Genomic DNA, 26,864 nt, shown 5'->3' on the forward strand with positions numbered 1-26,864 from the left:
TAATTTTTTTTTAGGTAATGGTTATTTCAAAACACACAATTATTTCCAGTCCTCAAAATGCAATCGGGGAAAAAAAATTCTACTGTTATTATCAGTGCCCCAAAATCCTGATATGAAGACTAGAGTGAAAAGCAAGAGTCATCAAGGAAGAAAACTAAGCAAGAACAGATAGTCTGGTAAATCCCTCATATGTCTTTCCAGTATTTCAGCTGAAGACCTGCCCGGTGCTGGCAGAAATCCCCAAGTGATTCTAAACATAATGGGTTTTCCTTCTGTAAGCAGACATGTGACAGCATGGATCCTGCCTGGTGGAAGGATGGAGCCCAGTCAGAGCCCAGTCGGCCCTTACACTAATTCCAGCTGATATGTCTGTCATTGTTGTCACAGCAGGCACCAGTTTCGGGGTTTTTTTGCCTTCTGAAGTGGCTATTCCAGTATAATCAAAGATTTGGCTGAGGAGCAACAATCTAGAGACTAGAAGAGCAAGAGTCCTTCCTGGCACAGTGAGGCTGCGAACCAGGATTTTAACAACCCCTTTTGGGTGCTGGGAGAAAGAGAAAGGAGGTAGCAGAAGGCTCATTGGTAGTACTGCAGCCAGGCCCACACAGCTCTGCACAAGCAATTGCATCTCCAGCACAAGGCTTCCTCAGCTTTCTCCATTGTCAGTACATTCAGACTGCCCTTTAAACTTTTCCCAGATTTTAGAACCTTAGATGGACATGGCATATTAGGAGAAATATCTAGGTAAACAGGTATTCGGAGCTCCTTTGGGGCTAACCACCGTAGGAATCCTTGCCAACATGTTTAGAACAACTTGCTGATGCTGGGGTTCAACAGCAACTTTAGTTATTTTCTTGAGCTTACTCTTATCCTGGAACTAGGGAAAGTTTTCTTTCTCTGCCTGTTTTGGAAGTAACCTCTGTCTCAGGTGTCAAGGGAGCATAAGCAGTGTATGCCAGAAATTTAATGTGATGTGCATCAAACTCCAAAACTGGTGCATGAAAGGGTGGTTTAAATCTGACAGCTCAAACATACAGTCAGACAGCTGGATCTAGGCTTCAGAACAGTTCTGTCCAGAGCACAGAGCTCATAAATCATAGAATTATAGAATGGTTTGGGTTGGAAGTGGACCCTGAAAATCATCTAATTCCAACTCCCCTGCCATGGGCAGGGACATCTTTAACTAGACCATGTTACTCAGAGCTCCATCCAACCTGGCCTTGAACACCTCCAGGAATGGGATGTGAGAATCTTTGGACATGTTTAGACCCAGCAGAAATCTCTGAGCTAACACAAAACCAGCAGAGCCACAAAGCCAGCTGCTATCTGAAAGCACTTACAGTTGCGTTTGAGCAACCATGCACTCAAGCTCTACTAATAGTTTTGAGAGAACAACAACAAAGTGCAATTACACCATTTCCAGAGTCAGCTCAGAGCTTTGATCACTGCCAGTGTTGTACACTTTGGCCCTACAGTGAACTGGAAGGGACAGTATTTGTATTACAGTTCAACTTGTAACGGTGAAATAAATTCAACATCAGTAAATCTAGTTTCAGTGAATTTACACATATGTCTGTGTTGCAAGCTCTCATTACAGCCCATGGAGATCTAGTCAATAGTCAGGGGTATCTGATAAGTGACCCAGTTCATGCTCAGGTAGATACTTAGTCGGTCAGCTGAAATGCCCTCCAGACTCTACTGTCCACATCGATCACATCTCTGCTGACTACAATTGGAACTCGGATATCTGGCTTGAAGGCAGACACTTGGATGTAAGACAAATGTAGAAAGATGTTTCAGAAGGTAAGAAGATAAAGATGACAGAAAAGATGAACTTAACCATAAAGGTTTTTGGCTTCAGCCGACAAGTTAAGTTTCTGGACTATGTGCCTGTTTCTTATGAAGACTGAGAAGCAACAAGGCTAACAAGTACAACTCTACCACAGGTAATACTAAATTACAAAGACCACTGTCATTCACAATATTCTTGAAAAGTATTTAATGCATTATTTTCAGCAGTAGCAAATACTCCCTATCTCTCTTTTCCCTCAGAATACATACTCTCCTTTAAACCAACAAAAGCACCATCATAATAGCAAATTTGTTTATAAGAAATGTTGTGCTTCACTTCTCTGTGTCTGCAGCACAAAGAAGAATCACCAATTTGGTTTATTTTTACTTTGCCCATTTCGTTCTGTTTTGCTCCTATACAATTTAAGTCAAATTTAGGTAGAAGTTCATTATAGAAAATGAGGGCATATAGAAACAAAACTTTCGGTTTCCAAGGGCTGTGTGAGTACCTTACATTCCAGGTGCCTGCCTCCTCAGCTTTCTCCTTCTTAAATATCTAACATAAAACCAGAACCAAAGGAAGCTAAAAGCTATGCTCCATAAACCATTTAGATTTTCTTCAAAAAGTTGTATCAGACTGTGCCAGACAAGCAAGTACACCAGACACAATTCAAGGTTCATCATGCTGTCATGGGTGGTAGCAGAGACTTTAGGGAAAAAAGAGAAGAGAAAAAATTCCCATAGCCATCAAATCCTTTATGCCATTCAGACAGGAACAGGAGGCAACAGGTAACACATGGGTGGTTCTAACAAGACACAAAAATTCTCAGGTTTTATGATTAAAGCACGTATGTGTGTCAATATGGACACACACGCTCAGCTTTCTCCCAAAGTTTAAAAGGCTGACACACATAACTTGGGAGGGATGTGGGGGAGCAAACGACAAAAAAAAATCCACAACAACAGATACAGTATCACTTAGGAGGACAAGATGGAAAGATTATTTTTCTCCTTACCCAGAAAAATCCGCAGAATACTGTCCATAGTCAAAGATATAGACTCTAGTAATTTGGCACACAGTGAGGTATCCCAAAGCAAAAACAAAGCAATACCTGGAAGGAAAATGGGGGAAAAAAGCTTTTCAATTAAAAAACATAAATATTTCTCCATTGAATAAACTACCTTTTAAATAGAGTTTAATCTCCAATTATTTCTAGTGAATGTTACATAATTGGAGTCTGTAATTACACCTTTATTGTGCCCGAGGATTTTTTGGTAATGTTTATTCTATGCAAGCACAGAATTTTTTTTTTTTTTATAAAGAAAGCAGTACAACCATACAAATCTTATTGTCATTAGCCAAAATATTTATTCACTTTCACTAAATAAAGCATAGGAATTATAATTTTAAGTGCCACTGTAAAAACTGGAAGTCCTATAAAGAGAAAATTAATCTGTTAAGCTTTTTTTTTTAGTTCAGAGTTAATTTACATCTGTATGAGTATAGAAGTTTGGCAAATTAGACATAAAACATAATTTCCATTGAATGTATTTCTATACATTCGAAATTCAGTACTACAAATCCCCTTGCTGCTGTTTTCAAAGGAAGTGGAAAAGGCAATTAATTTTCAAATACACATTAAAACATATCTGAGTGAAAAAGGAACAGGATGCCTTTATGTCTTCTGTTAAGATGATCCTCAGGAAATGTAAGAAAAAACACAGATAAGTACCACCCTGTGTGTTATATGTATTATAAAAAGAAATTTCACATATTGTTTTCTCAGTACAACAGTCCATCAGTGAGAACTGACTTGCCAATACACCTCACAAAATCTGCCAGATATTCTTTGAAGTCAAAAAGGGTGGTGAATGCCAACAGGAACTTAACTAATCCTCTAGGGCTTTGAAACATGATTCTCCTTTCTTTTCCAAATAAATATTTTGAAGAAAAAAAGCTAACATAAGAAATTCTAAGGTCTTAGAAATTATTCTTCCATCTGAAAGTTGCTACTCAACACCTGCAGTTTAACCTTTAATTGAGAATTGTGCTAGATATAGACCATTTAATATTTTCAAACATCCAACTTTGAAATTTCAGATTACCTTAAATATCAGTAGCTACATTAAACCAGACTTGTTATTTAATTGGGGGGGGGGAAGATTTAGAGTGCCTGTTTTAGAAATAGTTCATTTTCTGTTTTCATTAATATTAATAATCCAGAAACAGTATGATATTGGGTGTTTGTAGTAAGAATTCAACACAATTACACAATAGTTGTCTCATAATTATACCAAATAATTTCATCAAGAAAAAAATTAAGACAAGTAGTACGTAGTGGACTGTAGATAGCAGGAGTATGATATAATGTAGAATTCTTAAAGTTTGGAATTAAAATTTTCCTGAGATATTTTAAGAAAAATTGGTGTGTGCACCCCCAATCAGCCATGTTTCACATAAATGAGGAGTATAAGAGTTCAGTTTGCCTCTGCTGACATCAGTCCCAGTTCTCCCACTCACTAAAAACACAGTGATTTTCAGTTTCAGCAGCCTCTCGATTTACATAGTATATAATCCCAGATTAAAAGTAACTTGTTACATGTAGAGATATCTACATACTTACCCACAGATACCATTTTATCCCAACTGGCAATATCATGTATTTATGGTCTATTCACAGTGCAATTGGTCTAGAATAAACAGAATTACAAAAGTACCTCTATCTGTAGCTTTCATAACTTCAAATGCTATCTACAGAAGTAATATATACTTTGTTAGGACAAGAAACACACAACACATTAGTGGATTAGGTACACACCTTCAGACAGAAGAAAACAGACACCAGTTTCTACTCCTAATAGTTTACGTAAAATATTTATGTTGGTTTTAATCAAGGCATCACAAAGACTTCCTTTTGCAAGGAGAAAAGCTATGCTGATAAATACAAGTGAAGAAATACTAATAAATATCCTAAAATAAAAGCACTTGAGAAGTCAGGAAACTTGAGGTTCTCTTCTAGAGTCCATATGATACAGTCCTGCAGGATTATGTAATCCTGCAACTGCAGATTTCTGTCTCATTGAAGAAACAGGTCATTATTCTTGATATCTTCTACAGGCTTTGTATTCAGGATTTTACTTACTGCATATGTTCCACATGCTGCACTCAAGAAGTTTGGTATTTCCCCATGAGCATTTCCTGTTACTCTCCATGCATTCAAGTGTTTCATAAAAACTGCATTCCTCTTTAAGATGAATTTTAGTGACAGTTAATGATACCCCAGTTCTACATATACAAGAAAATTGAGAAATAATGAGACCATGTGGGTCTGAATATCAAACTGGGGAGATGCAAGGCCAATTCTTGGACAAACTTATTTTTTCAAAGTTGACAGAAAGAAGATAACTTGTTCAGAAAACCATCCGATGTTTGACATCCTCACAGAGAAGCTGATGACATATAGGCTGGAGGAGTAGACAAAGTGGTTTGAAAACAGGCTGAACAGCCAGGTTCAAAGGTGGTGATCAGTTGCACAAAGCTGAGTTGGATGCCAGTAATTGGTTGTGTACTCCAGGGATCAATACTGGATCTTATCCCCTTCAACATCTTAATTAATGATCTGGAAGATGGGTCAGAATTGAGCCCCATCAAGTTTGCTGATGACACCAAACTGGGAGGAGCAGCTGATACACCAGAAATTCTTGCTACCAACCAGAGAGACCTCGACAGTTGGAGAAACGGACTGACAGGAACCTCACGATGGTCAGTAAGAAAAACCCCAAGCATCAGTACATTCTGGGGGCCACCCAGCTGGAAAGTAGCTTGGCAGAGAAGTAGCTGGGAGTCCTGGTGAATACCAAGTTGGACATGAGCCAGTAATGTGACCTTGCAGCAAAGAAGGCAAGGGGGAGGGTCAGCAGTTTAAGGGAGGTGATTCTGCCTCTCTGCTCTGCCCTGGTGAGACCTCACCTGGAGTGCTGCATCCAGCCCTGGGTCTCCAGCACAGGAGGGACATAGAGCTGCTGCAGCAAGTCCAGAGGAGGGACACATAGTGCAGAAATGGAAGGAAAAAAAAAACCACCGTGAACTTCTTGATTAGATTCCAGATTTAATTTTTCAATCTAAAACAGAAGCTGTCTTCCCACAGAGCAGTGAAATTTGTTGTTATGTTGCATTCACCAAACACAACTATGAATTTTAACTATCTTCCAACAATGTCAGACACAGCACCAAGTTACACATAGCTTGGAAGACTGCAAATTTTTAACTGATTAGTAAACACATGTAATCCATTCTATACTTTTCACCTTGCAAGTGCATCTCTGCACGTTAGTCATGCCATATCACATCCCTTATCAATGAGAAATGTCATTTAATTAGGCAAAGTGCAGCAACATGCTCTCCCTAAAAGAAACGTAAAAGGTTTATGACATCTTATATCACTCCTTTTGTTTCTCCTGCAGGTTTGTGGTGCAACTTGCTAATCATCTTAATTCCCACACAAATCCACCTTTACTTTAAAAAATTCGAAACAGATCTGAAAATTCTTTGAGAACTTTCTAAAGTACTCTTACTGCGTGTTTCTTTGAGGATTCATTCATCAAAAAGACTTCTGAGATCAGAAAATTGAATAAGGTTTTGCAGAGCTCAACTGTATCAAGCTTTACCCAACTACAACACTAATTACAGGCTGCACACAAATGTAACAGTTTTACCCAAGGCTAAATTTTCTCCCCCAGCAGAAAAGAAATTGGTCTTAAAAGTCAATGTTACTCTATACTTGCAACTGTCTGAATAATGTCTTGTGAGCAGAAAGAATTAATTCACACTGGACATAAACAGCTACAAGCAAGTCACAATATTGTTATTATTATAAGTAACTTCTAGACAAACTGACCTGCAGTGAACACTGTATTATATAACAGAAAGACACAAAGACATTCATTTAGAATACGATTGAGGCTAATTCACAGGATCTTTGTTAATACTTTATTTATCAGCAGATGTGACAAACTCAGACATATCTGGGAGACACTGTAGCAATGAATACCAGAAAGAAGAACAGAGTGGTATCTATAACTTCTCATTTAAAGTTAAAAAAAAAAATTAGGCAAACTATACTGAATAACCTGTTCTACAGAAAAGCTTTTCTTGTACAGGTATTCCATATTATATTTTAATTCCTCACAACTCTGAACTTCTGAGAGGACTACAAATAATATTTATTATGTTCTACCCATCAAATTCTATCTTTCCTTTAAAAAGAAATATATAAAGTAAACTACCAGAAGGTTTTTTTAAAAGTATATTCTAACATATTATAAATTAAATACCTTATAAAGATATACATATAGATTACAATATAGAGAAAATACTAAGTAAGCAGCCTCTCAAAGTAGTACTTTACAGATGGTGTTCATCAAGAGAACATCTGTTTAATCCCATTAAAAAAAACCCAGTAAATTAATCTCTTATTAGTATAGAAAATACATAGTCCTATATCATTATTTCTTGTTCAGTCATTTTTTTGCCAAGTAACATTAACCAGCATAGATATTAGGGGCTTTTATCTGCATATGTATATAAAGCCATAAAGCTTCCTTATATGTGTATCTATATGTGTGTGTGTGTGTATATACACACAGACAGACACATGTACAGATAAACACACTTCAGTTCCTTCACATGACAGGAACTTCTTTTCGTCTCCAAACATCTTGATGGAATTTGATACACCTTTCGTATTACACTTGTTACTGCTAAATTGGAGTAGCTACACTAAATAGATTCTGAAGCAGCATTTCTACTACTGCAGAAAACCTCAGTCTCATCCCTATACTACCCTTCTTTTTTTTTGTCCTCGAAAGTTTAACATTCACACCAGCACTGCCCATCTACTCCAGTGCAAAGTGGTCTGATTTTGTTTGAACAGTTAATTTTTTTTTTTTTCTCCTACAGGCAAAGCCTTTTTATCCAGTGTCAGCTTACAAATTCACTCCATGTGATACAGCATCATGGTTTAAACCCAGCTGGCAACAAAGCACAACAGAGCCGCTCACTCATTGCCCCCCTACCCACCCACGCTCCACGGGGGAGAAGAGAATCAGAAAGAAAAGGTAAACTTCGTGGGTTGAGATAAGAACAATTTAATAATCAAAACTAGATATAATAATAATTGAAATTTTAAGGAGAGGAAGAAAGAGTAACAGAATCCAAGAGAAACAAGGGATGCACAGTACAATTGCTCCCCACCCACAGACTGAGAAGCAGCATCGGTTCCCTTCCAGGTAACTCCCCCCAGTTCATACACTGACCATGATGCTCTGTGGTGTGGAATATCCCTTTGGCCAGATCAGGTCAGCTGTCCTGGCCATGCTTTCTCCCAGCACCTCCTCACTGGCAGAGCATGGGAAACTGCCAAGTCCCTGACCTGACAGTAAGCACTGCTTAGCTATGGCCAAAATGTCAGTGTGTTACCAACACTATTCGCATACTCAATCTCAAACACAGCACTGTACCAGCTACCAGGAAGAAAACGAACCTTGTCCTTGTCAAAAGCAGGACATACGCCAACAATCCTGCCCACCACATCAGGTATAATAGAGAAGGACATAAAAGCTCCACACCACTGGCAGTACTCTATACAGCAGCAGCTCAAACACAGATGCCCAGGAATGCAGATAAGCAGAAAAAGCACAGAAACTTCCCAGTGTTCTCCCAGACTCAAACAATCAGCAGACACCTGGATTCAAATCTGCCATCCACATGTCTAATAACTCTCAGCATAATACTCCCCTATCAGCTTCTTGCTCCAAAGCATACCCTCATCTTTACCACTCAATGTTGTTCCAAATACACTAGAGAAAGAGCTGTTAATTTCTACATTTTCTGCATAATTAAATACAAATTGGTAGCACTGAATGAGCCAGCAGAACTTGTTTATATAAAGCTTCCACATCTTTAAGAATATAAAGATTATATATGCAGTTTAAAAGAAGAACCCCCATCTTTTACCTGTGTCCCTCAGAAATTTTGGGTTGCTAATTAAGAAAGAGCAAGAACATCCACAGATTAATTCTAGAGTTTTGTATCTGCTGATGGGCAAGCTGGGCTGCACTCAGACCTAGCTAACAATCAGCCAATATATGTTATGGTTTTTGCATAACAGCTGGTGGGAGCTGCATTTTTGTTTCATTTTATATTTTTGGGGGACTCAGCATCTTAGTTATAAAATATTTGTTCCTACGATACCTATCTCTGTTTGAACAAAATGCAGTTAAAATAGAACTGTGACCTTGACAAAGGCAGGCTTTGAGAGATGTCAGAACAGCTTCTGTTATTTTAGGCTCTTCTTATGCAGTGGAAAGACAACAGCACAATATGCTATTTTGCTGGAAGAAAGTTAAAGAAACCAATCAACACAGGGCACTTTTTTACCAGCTAGTTGGCACATATTGCAGATTTAGCCTTGAAATAAAGGCTTCACATCCAGTCAGAATCCACTCCTTCCATTATGTTAGGAAAAAATACTTTTTTTTTCTTTAAATGTGTAATTATTCAGTTTCAACAGGCAGACCTAGCCACCATGTAACATTACTGCACTGATTTTTAGAAAAGGTGACAGAATAGCCTCTGAGTTTTCCCAAGCACCATGCTGAAAGCTGCTGTTGGGTTTGCTTGTTTTTCTACTGATTGCACCAAAATAAAAAAAAAAAAAAATCCAAAAAAAATTAAAATTCTTGTGCCCAGGGTCAGAATGCAGCTATATTAATTGTTTTAATTCTAATGAACAAAATCAGTTTTCATTGTTCACACAGAGAAATTCAACTCAGAAAATACATAGTTCTTTACAAAAAAATCGAAGGAAAAACGTACATCAAGCAAAAAGGTCCAAAGTGTCAAAGCTAAATATCTATCTAATTCTGCAATCATCAAGTACAAGCCAAATACTGATTAGAATTAGCTTACTTTTGACTGTCTGAGAGTCACAAGGTAAGCTAGCCTGCCCCAACCCGCTGTTCTACAACAAAAAGAGATGCCTATTTACACAATTCCTGGTTTTGGATGCATTACTGACATAGAAAATTGGTATTACTTAGAAAATACATTAGTTTTATGATGTAAACAATAACAGACTCTGAGTGTGTGGCCTTAACCAAGCCCCAATCCTCTATTTCAAGAAAGTACTCTCTAAAATACAAGCAATACTAATCTTTATGAGCCACTCAGAAGCCTTCTGATCCATGCACTGGCCTATCCCTTTTGATTACTTGAAGAAGAGATCCAAAATTCATTGAAATAAACAACAACTAAAAAGACAAAACCAGACAAAACTATGAGCCCATTTCCAGTGAAGGAAGCGTTCATACCATCGTGCTTTGGTAACACGCAGTCTGACTATGCCATTCCACCCACTTTCAATCCTCAGCTGAAAATTTTAGGGTCTGATAACCATTTTAAAGGAAATTTAACAAGTGGACAGAGTTCTCCAACATTTAGACCCAACAACAGTCCAACACAACATATGCACACGCCTCCAACACCACTTGTTGGCCTGCCTGTCACTACGGTGCAGTGGTTTGCTGAGCTGGTCAGCACGTGCCAGCCACAGGTCAGGCCCACGCCTCTGGATTAGTAGGGTCCATGCTGGGTTTTGCTCAGCCAGTAGGGAAAAAGCTATCCAGGCCCATTGGTATCCTGCATTACAAACAGACATACAACGCAGGGGATATGAAGCTTCATTAGCTCAATTGCCCCAGAACCATTTGCCAAGGCTTGGCTTGTTTGTTTACTGCAGATCCGCTGCTGACATTATCACTTGCCTAATGTATTTTGATGTTTTGCTACATAATGGCAACATAATGACTTGGTAAAGTAAATCTTTACCAAGCTAAATTAAATGATCATTCCATTTACAGCTACAGGCCATATTCCAAATGTAACATTAATACATAACAAATGCAACACAGATACTCTTTTCAAAAATGCACAGAAAAAAAGTTTTCTCTTTTCCACATACTCCCTGAATTTACGTTCTCTCCCTTTCCAACCTCTCACCCTGCTCCCTCCAAATCTGACACATCTCAAGGACAAGGAGATCAGCTTCAGGCTCTCATAAAAGAGAGAAACATCATCTACAACTGAAGACGGGGTAGGAGGGAGGGTGCTTTTGTTTCTTCCCTGGAATTGAAGAAACATGTGATTTATTCTTCCTATAGTACTCCAAAAGGAACATGTGTCATAGGAACTTGGCAGGGTGGGAATACAAAAATTGATTTTATCCCCTAGAAAATTCAAAACAGAGAGTTGAAGTTGTAATGTTAAACTGAGATGAGACATGAGGGGTCACCTAAGTTCTCTCTCACTTGAAAAACCATATTGTGTCATGTCAACCCCTATTTCTGCAATAGCTTGAAAGTATAATAGTAAACAACACAGATAAGAGCACCAAGTCTGACCTTTGCATTTTAAAAAGTTGGCAATAGTATATAACACTTAAAAACATGCACAAAGAAGAAAGCCTAACAGCTTCACAACACAAAATCTGTAAAGACAGTATTCCCTGGTGCTGGAATCCGCCCTACAAAACCCAAATTAAAGGAAGGAGAATCTTGAGATTTTCTGACAAAGATGAGTACTTGTAATTCAGAAACAAAATAGCTGCTAAGTTCCACCAACTCTTCTATGTTGCTGCTGTGAATTTTCATTTGTTCATCAATTTTTCTACATAATATTTGCCTAGCTATATGATGTTTCAGCATCACAGCATGAAAGTTATTTTATCCTTCCTCTTTCTCCCATGTGATACATAAGTAACCTTCCTCCAAATACCAGAACTGTGCCCAGTATCTTTACTTTTGCAAATCAACAGAAACACATAGATCACATGGTTGGAAAACAGTCTCCTAGTAGGAGTTTGGCAGCAACACAACTTCTGTAGAATATTTTCAAATAAATAAATATGTCCTTACAGAACACTGACAATAATGGAATATTGAAAGTGCTATTTTGAAGTACAGGCCTACTAGTCATAACGGTTTAGCAACTGTAAACCAGAACTGCTAAATACAAAATATTTTGCAAGACTAAATGATTTTTGTTTCAGTGCACCAGAAAGCTTCATGCAAGAACTAACAGAACAAGTTTTCTGATGGCAAAACAATAGCAAGGTCAATCATTAAACCCATCACTGCTGTTAACTTGGCACTTGCCAAGTATAATCGTGGATGAAGATAAGAGGGAGCTGTTATTTACATTCACCTACTCATCACTCTTCTCTAGCTACACAGCTCCTTGCACCCCATGCGCATCCCCTCGTGCTGCAGCTGTTGCTCCTTCCTGCGGAGTGGAACAGACTCCCAGCTGCCTCAGGCCCCCAGGCTCTGCTGCAACCCCACATCCTCACCTTGAGACACAATGCCTGAAACAGTGAAAGAGAGTGGCTGCAACACTGATGGGAGAGAGGGGGAAGTTTGCTCAGTCATGAGGTGATGCCAGCTGGAATTTGTGTTCAGCCAGCCAGGAGACATTTTCTGCATGTGTTAAGGATGGCAGCAGCTGGGAAACATAAGGGATATGATTTGCTGACAAGGTGATTGCGCAGCCAGACTCAGTACACAGGGCAGCTAGCAGATTAATAAACAACCCAACTCCCTGCAAGGTGGAGTATGAAAAACAAAAAGCCACAGGAATCAAATTTAGTTAGAGAAACAAAGTATTTTAATGATTCCATATCAAAGGAAAGCCAGGAGTTTGTGTTAAAAACCTAGCACAGCTGCATTTTCTTTTAAACCATTTTTCAGAACAAAATGCCCTATTTACCAGAGGTATTTTATCAGAAGGGATGACGATATTTATATTTCCCACCCTATTTCTTGCTTTGCCTTCAGGAAGGAATCAAACAATTCTTTGTTTCCAGCTGGTCACAGAGTCAGCCAAAAGCCCCACAGCTGGTTGGACCCCCACCAAAGCTGTAGCCCTACACCTTGCTGAGCTATTTACACCATCTTGCAATCAGACACACATCTCAAACAGCATAATGTCTGGAATAAAACCTTTTCTAAAGCAAATAAAACCTTATCTGAAAAATATTATTTCCTTAAAATATGGCTTAAATGAAATGCCTGCTTTGCTCCAACGCTTAATATTCCTTTAACCTGGAAAGACCTACCCCTTCAGATGACTTGTTTCATTCCTTTCCAGTCCCCACCCCCCAGCTAAGTTAAAGCACCACAACAATTTCCTGCCTTCTACATCCTTTAATCAATGCATGGCAATGTGTATAACATTCACATGATGCATCAGCTTCCCCACTGTCACAGTTATTTGTCATATGCTTCTGCAGAAACACATGTAGAGATCTAAGTCAGTTGTTTCCTGCTCTCAGCCAGGAGAAAAACTGTGGGTAGCTCCATTTTCTTTGCTCCATGGTGAAGCTTGACACAGGAATACAGGATGGCAACTTCTATTTTCATGTAGATTTCTCTCTCGCATGTGAGAAACACTAATGACTATTTCCAGAGACGAATTTGAGATACTCCATAAAAAGAGTGATATGCAAGAGAAAATAGCATGGCCAGAAACCAATCCCCAGCAAACATGAACTCTGTGCATAATGGCTATTTGTGGCATACAGTAGTCCTACTGTCCTACACTCATAAGGAAATCCTTCAGGCTGATGGCTGGAAGAATCACTACCTGTAGGTTGTTGTATGCAAGTACACAAGGAACTCATTATGAAAAAGCTGTGCATTTATTTTTGGAACATCTTTCATTCTTCCAGTTAACAATGGGAAACCAAAAAAAGAAAATTTAACTACTCAGTCCAAGTTGTGGCACAATCACTTATGTAAGTGTCATACTTTAACCACAGGCAACCAATAATTACTCAAAGCTAGATTTATGATCTTTAAGTTAGGAAGTAACTGTGTTCTCAGAGTATATATGTATATATTACACATATTTGTAGTTATATAACCCACACCTTTTTCTTAGCTTTCATTTATTGGGATACTGTCTTGATCCTATTTCATACACATTTGAACTTAGCTGCACTTTCAGCCTACAGTAGGCACTGAACTGCTTGCATTCTTCTTTGTTGCCTCCCTGCTCTTCAGTAAAGATGTACAAAACAACCCTTCTAACTGTGACCTTCTAACACTCTTCAAAGTTTTCCGTCTAAATGCCTAGAACAATCAAATTATCTCACAATTTACTAAATATAAAATAAATTTAAAAAACTCAAACAGAACGGCTCAGTTTATTCCAGGCAAAAGAATCGTATGACCCTAACAAAATATCGTATGAAGTCAACTAGTGGACACTTTTGGGTAGATTTAATCACAATATATGCTAGTAGAAGAGGCTACATTTCTTTACAAATGCAGCCTCCATACCAATGCTAAAAAAGAATAAGGAATATCAGGTTGTTCTCAATTATCCTTTGAAATCTGAAATCAAAATCATGAATTATTCACCTATATGGATACCCATATTACTACCATTTGTCTATCACTCCTTATCAAGGTATTCCATTACCTTCCTGAGTTATTCTCTCTCTTACATTTCCTAGAACTTAGTATACACCTCAACTTTCGATTCATTGAATTTACATAATTGAGAAAAGTCACTTAAAACTCTCTCAAGAGAATAAATAATAAACAACCTTACTTCAACAATTGCTTTCTCCCAGCATTCAAACACTTTTCACACTCACTATCTGGAAATTTCCTCATACTACTGGTTTATTCTGTTCTGTACAAGTAGGGATATGACCAAACACAATGAGCCATTCTTTATGAGAGCCAAGACCATTTTTTTTCTCATCACGAACAGGGTGTCCAAACAAATTAACTTCTTGCTTCCAAATCTTTTTCAACACTGATTTATCAATGTACAAAATCATTTGCCACTAGCAGTCTAGAGACTACACACAAAGAAGGTATCTGCAATCATTTTGCCAGTTCAAAGCTTCCTTTCTGAAAATTTTTATTACTTAAAGTCTTTTATCTACAGGTAACACAAAAGTCAAAAGAGAATTCTAAAGAGACATTTATGAATTTTAAACCTGAACTACAAAAAAAAGAGACTAAGAAGAGAGTTTGTCTTGATTTGTGCTTTTCTGAATTAGGAAATATGCTCAAATTTCTTTTTCATCATCATTCCAGCCATTACACAGTGAAAAACTCTGTATTTATTAAAAGCCAAATATTATTATTTGGAAGTTTTTTAAACTTACAGCAACAGTCAAAAAAGTAGTTTACAAGGAATAGTTTATACCTATTTGTTCATCACAAGAAATACATGTTACATACATAGAGAAGCAGATTACTGTGATTATGGTGGCAAAGGTCCCACTGCACATTAGACAGTTCACTGTAAAACCACTGAATAGCCAGCACAGGCAGGCCAAATAATCAAGGAAGAGAACTCCAGCAACTTGGAAAACCTATCACAGACTCATCATATGATTTCAAACAGGTGACTTAAACCAAGATCCACAAATGCAAGTGTTCCTGCTTATACAGCTGTTCTTTAGACATTCAAATTCCCACCGTATAATTCCATAGAACCTTGATATTTAAGTGCTAATTTTACAGAGCTATTTCAAGCCCTCTGACTGCCCTAACTATATAACACACAGAGAAACACTTAGCTCACAAGAGCTTTCCATGAGTAAGTGTATTACAGATTACGATTCACTGAACTGAATCATAGGATGACAGAATACCAGGTTGGAAGGGACCATGAGGATCATCTGACCCAAACTTTTTGGCAAAAGCACAGTCTAGACAAGATGGCACAGCACCCTGTCCAGCTGAATCTTAAAAATGTCCAATATTTGGGAACCCACCACTTTCCCAGGGAGATTATTCCAACGGTTTATTGTTCTCATTGTGAAAAATTTTCTTCTTACATCTAATTGGAATCTCCCCAGGAGTAACTTCTACCCATTACACCTCATATTTTCCATATGACTCCCTGGAAAAAAGGAGTCTCCAACTTGTTTGGAGCCACCCTTTAATATCAGAACACTGTGATAAGGTGTCCCCTAAACTTTCTTTTCTCAAGGTTGAACAAACCCAGAACTCAGCCTTTCCTCCTATTTCAGGCTGCCCAGTCCATTTATTATCTTTATGCCCATTCTCTGGACCCTCTCCAGCATGTCCACATCCTTTTTTGAATAGCAGGGACCAAAACTGAACACAGTGCTCCAGGTGTGGCCTGACAAGTGCCAAGTAGAGTGGGCACTCTACTTCTTTCTCTTTGCTGAAGTAAGACTGATGGGCCTATAATTTCCTGGATCTTTTAAGCCCTTCTTGTAGATGGGGATGACATCAGCCTTCCTCCAGTCTTTCAGGACTTCCCCAATCGTCCCATCTTCTCGAAGGTAGCACAGAGACTGGTCTCACAATCAGCCAGCTCTCAACACTCCCGCGTGGATACTGACAGGGCCAATTGCTTTGTAGGAGTCAAGCTCCCATAAGAGTTCACACACTAAAACTTCCTTCATCGACAGTGGGTCCATGTGTACATCAACCTGGATTTTTGTTCCCAAGTACAACAGCCCAACAGTACTAGCAAAGACACAAAGAAAGTGTTGAGAACCTCTGCCTTCCCAGAGTTGTTGGTGACTAGTTCGCCTCTCCTGTTTAACAACAGGTCAATATTTCCTTACTGTTTCTGCTTGTTGTTTACACAGCTGAAGAACCCTTTCTCATGGTTTTTGACAACCCTGACCAATTTCAATTCAAGGTGATCATTTGCTTTTCTAAATGCCTCTCTGCACACCCTTGCAATGTCCTTACAGTTCTGAACAGGTATTCATCCACTTTTCCATCTCTGTTATGCTCCTCTTTTGGTTTTGAACACATTCAGAAGTTCACAGTTAAGCCAATGGGTTCTTTTGCTCTGCTTACTTCCCTTAGCTTTAAAGGGGATGAACTGCTTTTTGTGTTTCCAGGAGAACGCTCTTGAAAAACTCCCAGCACTCGCAAGCTCCTTTATCCTCCACGGAATCTCTCCCAGTTGAGCTCTGAGTGAGCTGAAGTTTGCTCTTCTAAACTCTAAAGCCTCTGTCCTAGCACTAGCCTTCAGCATTCTCAGCTACCTGCCAAATGCCACAATATTGTGATCACTGCTGACAAGACTATCACTAACTGAGATATTACAAAACAGGTTTTCTCTGTGAGTAGCAAGTCCAGCAGTGCCTCCCTCTTTGGTGACACACCTAACATTTGTATGGGGAAGCAATTCCCTGTGCATTCCAGAAACTATCAAGTTTCCATCAGGATGACATGTCAGCTGCTTCCAACAAATGTCTGGGTAGTTGAAGGCACCCATAAGAACCAGTTTCTGTTGACCTAAAGCTTGCTTAAGTGACCCAAATATTGCTCCACTGGCCTTATTCTCTTGCTATGGAGGTCAATAGCAGATGTCCACTGTAAGATGCCACCTTGGAGACAACCCCTCTGATCTTGACCCAGAACATTCAAAAGGGCTTCAATGACCACCATATCTGGCTATTATACATTCAAGGTTCTCCTTAACACAGAGCATGACTCCTCCTCCCCTTCTTCCCTGCTTGTCTTTACAAAACAGCTTATAGACATGGCAGTTCTCTAGTCACATTAGCTGTCCCACTATGTTTCAGTTATTCTATGATATAATAACTTCCTGGCTGCACAAGGAGCTCCAGTTTCTCGTGTTCCTCAGTTGGATGTGATGGGTCACATTGGACCCAACCCCTCGAGTCCTTCACTTTAAAACTAACCTCACCAAGCTGGCCAGCCTGCTGTCAAAGATTCCCTTGCCTCTTCTAGACAGGTGGATCCCACTCCTCCCCAACAGGCTATAATCATCAAAGAATGTCCCATTGTCATAAAAGCCCAAACCCTCGTGACAGCACCAGCCACAAAGTCAGAAGCCAATTAACATTATACATCTATTTTTTTTCATTTGGACTCCCAGGGTTCTTCCCTGATTTTGCTTTATGCTGAACTGCTTCATGGTCCCTATTATAAGAACATCTAAACACTAAACTTGTCTACTCTCCAAAACAAGTTTTTGTTAGAAAGGATCCAACATATTTATAAATCGTACTCAAGTTAATCAAAATCACTAATTTTCAGACAGAACTTTTAATTTTATTCTAAGCATGTGAAACTCTACGCTGCAACCCTTCAAGCCTAAAAATAGCATGATTGCCAGTCAGCCAGAAATTCAACATGCATCCAGAAGCTCCTACGCTGCACTTGCCAGGAATGTCAAGACTTTGAAAAATCACATACATTATAACAGTCAAGACAAACTAATCTGTAACACAAGCACACAGAACACACTCTATGATTACTCTTCCTTCTGTATTTTCATTAAAAACCAAATTTGAAGAAACATTTCAGTTAAATGCACATGTCCTGTCCTACATGCCTTAAAATAAAAATGCAGTTTCACACATTTAGGGATTATGACATTTATTAGCAATATGAGAACATGAGGGGAAATGGACAGTATCTTTTCAGCAAACAATTTCACACTATTTTGGTGATCAAAATCCAAAGGTATCCATGTAGTCTCAGACCAAAATAATGAGAGCTCCTCCATGAGGGGCTTGAATCAGCTGTATTCTATTTATGTGAAACAAAACATATTGAGTTTATATGTGCATTTTTTGCTTTTAGTTATTTAATCATCTGTTATGTTTTTACAATGGTAATAAATTTCATTGGTTGATCTTAAGACCACTAGGTACCCCTCCAGTCAGGGCTAAATTTAAATTGCTACTAGACATTAGGAGTCCTAGCTCTTCAAGCATTTATAATGCTCTTGCTTTACTAGTAATCACTCTCCTCCCACTTTTAGTTGTTGGAAGAGTTAAGAAAACATTCAGTAAGGACATTACTAGTCTGAAAACATATTCTGTTAAGGCCTTTCTGTTACTTGGAAGAAAAAAATTTAAAACACAGAATCAATCAGGGTGGAATGGACCACAGTGGGTCACCTGGTACAACCTCCCTGCTCAAGCAGTGTCATTCTAGAGTACATTGCACAGAATTGAATCCAGACAGTTTCAGAATATCCCCAGTGAGAGAGACTTCACAATCTCTCTGGGAAACTGTTCCAGCCCATGTCACTGCACAGTAAAGAAGTTCTTCCTCATGTTTAGGTGGAACTTCCTCTGCATCAGTTTCTGCCCATTGTCTCTTGATCTATTGTTGGCAACTCCAAGAAGAGCCTGGTTCCATCCTCTTGACAACCACCCTTCAGATATTTATACATATTAATGAGGTCTCCTCAGTTGCCTCTTCTAGAGGTTGAACAGGCCCAGCTCCCTCGGCTTTTCGTCGTACAAGAGATTCTCCAGAGCTCTGGCCAACTTAGTAGCTCTTTGCTGGACAATGGGATTAGTTTGAAAAAAATGTCAAGATGTAATGCTTTTCAAACTTCTGCTGGTGTTAGGGACAAATTACTGTTTGCTGTAACACCATTTCACTACAGTCTTATGCCAGCACACACATTCAAATTAGAAAGAAGCAAGAGGAAGAAAAAAGTTGGTGGTAGTCTTGTGAGAAGAAGGCAGAATTAAAAACAAGCAAACAGATTGTAAGACTCATATTTTGCATCAGTGAGTTCAGCTTAATGCCAGAACCTTGTCATCCTTCATGTCTCAAGATGCAAACATAACAAGTGTAGACTTAAAAAGGATGTGAAAAAAAGAAACAACAGAAGCTCTCATGAGAAGAAGCATTCTACTTCAAGTAGCATCAACTGTAAAGGACATCTACAAGAAGGAGCTGCAGTCTTGTCACAATTCACAATGAATTATACACTTAGTAGCTGAAGACAGTACTTCTAAATCTTTCAGTTATTGGTTTATTGAAGTATTATCTGAAAGCTCTACCATAGGGATCAGATATTTCTATTATAACCAGAAGCAGTACATAGGTTAGCCATCAGCCACTAGTAAATTAAAATCAGTGACATAGCCCAAAAATCAGAAGTGTACCTTTAAGTTATTTGTACCTTTGCCAGGGAACATACTTTTAGAATACCATGAACATATTAGCCCACCTCTAGTCAGAAGTCATTACTTTCACAAGATACAGACATGCTACACCTCTGCAATGACAGAATCAGTTTCTCAAATTATTTCAACAGTGAAGAAATAAAGCCTGCGAATGCAATGACGTATAAAAAAGTGAAACCACATGTATCCTATAAAATCTATGACTGCAAGAATAAAGGAACAAAGATTTTAATCCAAAAGAATAGTTATTCATCACTGCTCAAATCATACTGGACCATTGGACCACTGCAAAAACATGAGACCAGATTTACAAGGCAGAGAGAGAAATCTTAGACTATCAGAACTGCTGTTAAGCAGCCCAGAGCTTTACACTTCATTTTGTTAGCCTAAAATATGTTTTATGAAGTGGTAATGCAGTCAATTTTAATTCAATGTGAATGGTGAAGCATGTGGTAGGGTTTTGTTCTGAAGGTCCACTTTGATCTTATATAGATCTACTGCTAGTTGACAATCAGCTTGAAGGAGAGAGCATAGGATGGCAATGGTTATCCGGACCCAACAGGAGAAAGTCCTGAGTAACCCCATCTGACCCCACCGCTGTCCCTGCTTTGAGCAGGAGGTTGGATCAGAGTCCTTGATGTCCCTCATTCTATGGATTTAACTGTTTATTTAACTGTCAATTTAACATTTTATCAATTGTTTATTTTCTAAGATAAAATGGGGTAAAAATTATCAACTTTTTTTGCTGAAGCTTGCCATCAAATTATCATATAACTGCATTCCAAGCAATAAACAGTAGTGTTTAAGAGCTTTTTGTCCCAAAATAAGTTAATTTTCCTCAAATAATCAAAATCCTTCATAGCACTTGTGAGATGGAAGAGTTGCACAAGAAGAATACCACAGGATGCAGATTGAAGCAGACCCTACTGAAAGAAGTTACATGGCAGTGATCAATACTGGGGCACAACTGAGATGTTTCCACATAGGATAAATGCAATAATTATACTTTTGCACATAATTTCATCTGTGCAGTAGCTATATATCTCCATACAGCAAGTTATAAAATATTGCTGCATTCATGGAATTGCACTAAAAATATCACTCCAAAATCCCAATATTTTCATTTAATAATAGAAACATGTACCTCCTACACAAACTTGTAAATTCCTAAAAAGTGTATTTCTATAGAAGACTCAGTTGCACTGTAAGCATCATAGTTAAATCAGATTTCTCTTAATGCTCTAGCTACAAAACTACTTACTCACAAACACACTTTAAGTTGCAGATACCTGTAATCGTGAGAGCAAATGTGTCATCTCAACTTTTAGTACAGGTGGTTGAAATTGGCATCTTTAATAAAGATGTGCATTTTCCTACAAACATTCGTAAAGATATTTTGAAATAAATAACTAGAAATTACAGGGAAGCATCTGAGAAGCAAGGCGTCAGAAAGATCATTTACTTGAACAACCATGTGCTCCAACACTCACTACGATTTGCTGTGGGAAACCATCATTAAAAAAGCTTCCACATGTGAATGCCCCAAACCGCTTAGATAAAGGAGCACAGGAGTTATGCAAAGCACCCAGAGTTAGCCACAGTTTTAAAATTATGTGTCTGGACTCCCACATCCCTCTCCTCCTTATGTAAAGTTTTCAAGAATTGTTTTAAAGGCTTTTAAAATGGGGGGGGGGGGGGGGAGGAGGCAAAGGGACACACAGAAAAAAGGGGGGATGGGGACACAACACACAAGAAAACAAAATGAAAACAATACACAAACATTACTAGAACAAGAAGCTTAAATGCTAAACAGAAAAATCTGAGAGCAAGTAGGGCAGGCAGAACAAAAAGCACATCCCTCCCTTTGTTCATTGTGTCCTTGGCAGACAGGCCTGTGTTTCCAGCCAAGTCTAGTATTTTCTGAACAGTGGCAGATTCTGCTCAATTACCCCAGCCCCTTAGAAGCACTCCCTGTCCCTCTGAGGCCTGGCTGCCTGCTCCCAGCTCCTCACCACAGCCTTGCAGCCCCTCAGTGAGCTATGGGCATCAGCAGCTCCCTCTGCAACTCTCCTTTTGCCATCCTTCAGTAATTTCCCAGTCCCTTAACCCCTAAGGAAGCTCTCACGGGAAGAAGCAATTTCTCCCTCCATACAGGATATTCACCTATCCTTGTCTTAAAACAAAGAAATGAGTCATAATGCATTTTTTTCATTGCAATTTATTTTGGAACTTCTTAGGCAATTTTTGTTTTACATAAAGGATCAAACCAACGGCTTGCTTAACACAGTACCCTTGTCAGGAACAGGTACATCAGCAGTAGCTGTAAGAAGCACATGGCACAGTAGCTCAGACTAGAAAATACCTGGTTGGAAGATAAATGTTACTTTCACACTGAAAGAATGAGAGGTTCACTAGGAAACTTAACAAAAAGGCAAAAACCAGGCAGGTATAACAAGAAATAATACCAAGAATACAGCTCAAAACCATTCAGATTAGAATCAAAGTGATTACCAGAATCAAGTTTAATGAAAAATATACTCTGACTCTCAGAAACTTCCACAAAAGCATCCAATCTTGATTTTGAAATGCATTTAATTAAACTTATTGGTTTAACCATGGGAAATACTATGTCTGTGCTACATCGGAACTTAAAAATCTCCCTTTAAAAGTTTACCTCAAGAAGACTTTATCTTCATTCCTTATAGCTGGAAACCATCTTAGATCCTGGCACCTAGCATTTACAAACCTCCCAGAATCCTTTCTCTTTAGTAAGGATACTGAAAACCCTTCTTGGCATTTTTCTACAGTCTTGGCCCCAGGAACATCCTAGAAAATTAAAACCTGTATTTCTACTATGAACTGGGACAGAAGCAAACCCTTGCTTCTCTTGAAAGTGGATTTTAAAAAGCAATTTGGACTTACATTCTTCATGAGAGAAAAATAAATAAGCTGACTTTCCTGTCCTGTTCATATGCATCTCCATTCACAGCCAGAACTAGGTATATCATTAAAAGTTAGGTACTTGCTTAGTGTAATAGATTGCCACAAACAAAAATATTTATATTTAGAAATGGGTATCCCTGTTGGACAGCACAGTCATAACTCCTGCTTCTCAGCATCAATAGGAATATTAAATCCAGGTTTCCACCTCAGATCCCTTCTCAGTCTCCTGCCCACTGTCCTACAACTGAAATGTGATTTCTCCTATGCAGACAAACACCTTCAGGCAGGTTATGATGATATGTCTCTTGTGATTAACTTCCTCATCAAGATATCCAACTCAAATGTCTTTAATTTCTCATCTGAGTTTTTCACACCTCTTTTTTTATGTTGTAAATTAACCTTCTCCAAATCCTCAGTAAATGTGCAGTACTCCATGTGAAATAAATTCTTTGACACCGGACTCTGTATGACACCACATTCCCTATCCATGTAAGAACACCCTATTACTCTCCACTTTGCACAGCTTCCTTTATAAAGCTTCTCTTGGAGGTCATCCATGACATACAGATCCCATTCCTAATTTCAAGCCAACTATGTTGCACGCACAACTGAATGGCCTCCATTCAAGTAAGTACTGTTTGCCTTTTCAATGCTGAACTAAGCCTGTATTTTTGGCCATTTATTGTCTCCTATTAGTTCTGACATTTCTCAAAACACTATTACCTGCCTCATTCAGCCAAACTTTGCAAAGTGTTGCCACTTCAGGGAACTTCAAGGGAGGTGACACATACCCCTACACAGCACTGTTTGGTAAGGCCACACCTGAAGTAGCCTGTGCAGTTCTGGCCTCCTCAGCAAGAGGGAGAGACATGGACATACTGGAGAGAGTCCAAAAGACCACAAGGATAATGAAGAGACTGGAACTTCTCTCCTATACTAAAAAGCTGAGAGAGCTGGGACTGTTCAGTCTGGACAAGAGAAGGCTCAGGGAGACCTTCATAAATTCCTGGAGGGAGAGTGCAAAGAAGATGGAGCCAGGGTCTTTCCAGTGGTTCCCAGTGACAGGAACAGAGCCAGTGGGAACAGACTGAAACACATAAGGTGCTGTGTGAACAACAGGAAACATTTTGTTACTTTGAGAGTGACTGAGCACTGGCACAGTTTGCCCAGAGAGGTTGGGGAGTCTTCCCTCTTTTGAGATACTCACAAGCCATTTGAGCGTGGACCAGGGTAATATGCTCTGCATGGCCTGAGCAGTTGGACCAGCTGGGGTTGGACCAGCTGACCTCCACAGGTCCCTTCCAACCTCAACCATTCTGCAATTCCGTGGTTATTAAAGCCTTTTTCAGATCATTAATAACTATAATTGAGTTGTGGAATTGTTACACTTTTACCCAGAAAGAATCTATTTCTACTAGCTTCCTAATAGCAGATGATACTTAATCAACAGCAACACTTCACCTCTAACAAATGCTTAAGGCATAAGAGCAATTCACAAGAAGCTGCATTTGAGCCATCTTTTTTTTTTTTTTTAACAGTCACAATGCATCCAAAACCATGCAAATCAAATAGCCTGTAAATCATAAAGGCAGTATTGCCAGTTTCAGAAAACAAATTCAAAGATAAGGTTCAGAGACAACCTGGAGAAATAAGAGTTCACAAATCAAAATACAAGTAAAATCTAAAAGATATTAAGTTAAAAGAAGATTAGTCATATTTAATAATTATCCACTGAGAAAAATTTAGCATGTGTAAGATTTCCTTGAAACTGGGAAAAAAGTTTCTTTATAACATTGTCTTTAAAAGTAGAAAGGAGAATTCAGAAAATCACAGACCCTTGAAATCAAATAATATAAAGGATTTTGTTGGTTTGGGCTTTGTTTTTTTGCACAGTATATATTTATAAAAACCTAGAAGGTAAACAGTGTAACGCAACTGAACCAGAAGTTTGTCCAGAACAAGTATGACTTGGTTAGATTACCGTAACTAACAGACGTGGCCTGCCACATGAGCAGCACCACGCACAGTCAAAGCCTAATGACTGCATTGATCAAACCTACCCTACTAGCACAGCCAGTGTGAGGAACAGTGTCCTGGTTTCAGCTGGGACAAAGTTAATTTTCTTCCCACTAGGTAGTACAGTGCTGTGTTTGGGATTTAGCGTGAGAATAATGTTGATAACACTGATGTTTTGGCTTACCCTAAGTGCTTACCCTAAGTCAAAAACTTTTCAGTGTCTCATGCTCTGCCTATGAGCAGGAGCACAAGAAGCTGGGAGGGAGCACAGCCAGGACAGGTGACTTGAACTAATCCAAGGGATATGCCATACCGGAGAGCATCATGCTCAAGATATAAACTGGGGGCAGCTGGCTCAGGGACAGGCTGTGCACTGCTCAGTGGATGATGTGCAACTGTACATGCATCACTTGTTTCTCTGTGATTTTATTTTTCTCTTTTTTGTTGTCTCCCCTTTCATTAATACTTCATGGTACTTAGTTGCTGGCTATGGTTAAACCACAACACACAGGTATGCAGACAGACAGTCCGTCTTAATCCTAGTATTTGAGTTGCTGGACAGTACCTCCTGATATCCAAAATGTACAAAAAAAAAAAAGGCTTTGATGAAACACCATCAAGTCATACAGATGTATCAGATATTGTTCTACTAACTCAAGCATATCAAAACAACAGGAAACCTCTAAGTATTTTAGTAACAGTAAGTACACTAATTAAATATGCAGGTTGACGTTAAATTACAAAAACTGCAAACAGTTGATCAGAAAGCCAAGTTACTTCAGAAAAAAAAATAAAAAATTAAGTAAGGTTTAAAAGCCTCAGATGGAACTGAATTAAGTTGTGTACAAAGCACAGTTTTGCCTGTAAATAATCAACCATACAAATCTGTAATGGAAACCAACTATTAGGCAGCATCATAGCAGAAAAGGATCCGTGGAAAGTCACAGCATTGCTAAGCAGACAGAATAAGCCTTTTACTCTGCTTAGCATTACAAATACCTTAACCTGTTTTGAAAAGCACATCTCCAAATCACATAGAACTGGAAGAATTCCAAAAACACTACACAAAAAAAAGAAAGAGGCCTTGAAAACACAACCCGAGAAGAGATTTAAATAGACTTGTTCAGGCTTTACTGGACTGAAAGAATATAATATAAATGAAAGACTCCTGCAAGTGGCAAGGGAATACACTTCTCTATACGGATGAAAAGGACTCAAACTACAGAAGATTTAGGCTAAACTTGGGCTAATTTCTAGGAAAACCTAACCACAAGCATAGTTAAGCACCTGTGCAGATTGCTTAATGAGACCAGAAACTTTGTAGATTTTTTTAAATTATTTTTAAAAGGTTTTAAACAGCCTTTGATTAGAGTCCAGATAAACTCTCAAATCTCTTTCAGCCTCCTATTCCAGAATTCTATATTGGTCTTTGTTTACCAAAGAGACACTTCTCAAAATGAGAGAAAAGAAGTCTGCCTAAAATATTGTCCAGTATGTAGATGAACAGTATTTAAAGTATTTATAACTTAGAGTCTGTTAAGAGCTCAGATGCAATAGGGAAGAAAAACAGCTGTGGGAGCCAGTCAAGATACTGATGATCTGGCAAGACAAACTCAAGTACAGGAATGAGAGACACACCCATGGAAGCTGTTTTCATGTTGTATCACTTTTGTGTTACTCACATTTCTTTTAAATGCTTCCAACCTTGTCAAACCAAGGTTCTGTTTGTTGAAATGATTTCACATTTTGCATTATACAGTCAAGTAGTTGGTTTTGAACACATTCCATATGTTAAACGTCATATGATTAGGAGTTCAACTATGCTGTGAGGGCAGGCAATCTACACCTCCCTTATCTCCTGATCAATGCAAACAAATATTTTCAAGTGAGAATGAGCCTTTAGAACCAGTAAATTCAGAAATATTTGTTTGGTAAGAGGGAGATAACCCAAAACATTTTTTCTATCTTCTAATTTACAGACTGTAAAAATATTTGGTGTATCAAACTTCTTTGCAATGTCACAGAACACATAGTTAAATGCAAAAAAAATAAAAAAATGCAAGTAGTGTAAAAAAAATTGAACTGAGC

At 38.6% G+C, this 26,864-nt stretch overlaps 1 protein-coding gene across 2 annotated transcripts in view; it reads right to left on the reverse strand.

The window, feature by feature from the left end:
* MBOAT2 (membrane bound O-acyltransferase domain containing 2) overlaps window positions 1-26,864 on the reverse strand; it is a 93,191-nt gene that overhangs the window by 31,551 nt on the left and 34,776 nt on the right. For both annotated transcript variants that reach the window (XM_027641029.1, XM_027641030.1), the window contains exon 4: window positions 2,808-2,903. In XM_027641029.1, the coding sequence (XP_027496830.1) occupies window positions 2,808-2,903 (96 nt within the window). The remainder of the gene's footprint in view (window positions 1-2,807; window positions 2,904-26,864) is intronic.

Source organism: Corapipo altera, unplaced genomic scaffold (genome assembly GCF_003945725.1).
Source record: "Corapipo altera isolate COAL_440 unplaced genomic scaffold, ASM394572v1 46, whole genome shotgun sequence".
NCBI classification, from domain to species: Eukaryota; Metazoa; Chordata; class Aves; order Passeriformes; family Pipridae; genus Corapipo; species Corapipo altera.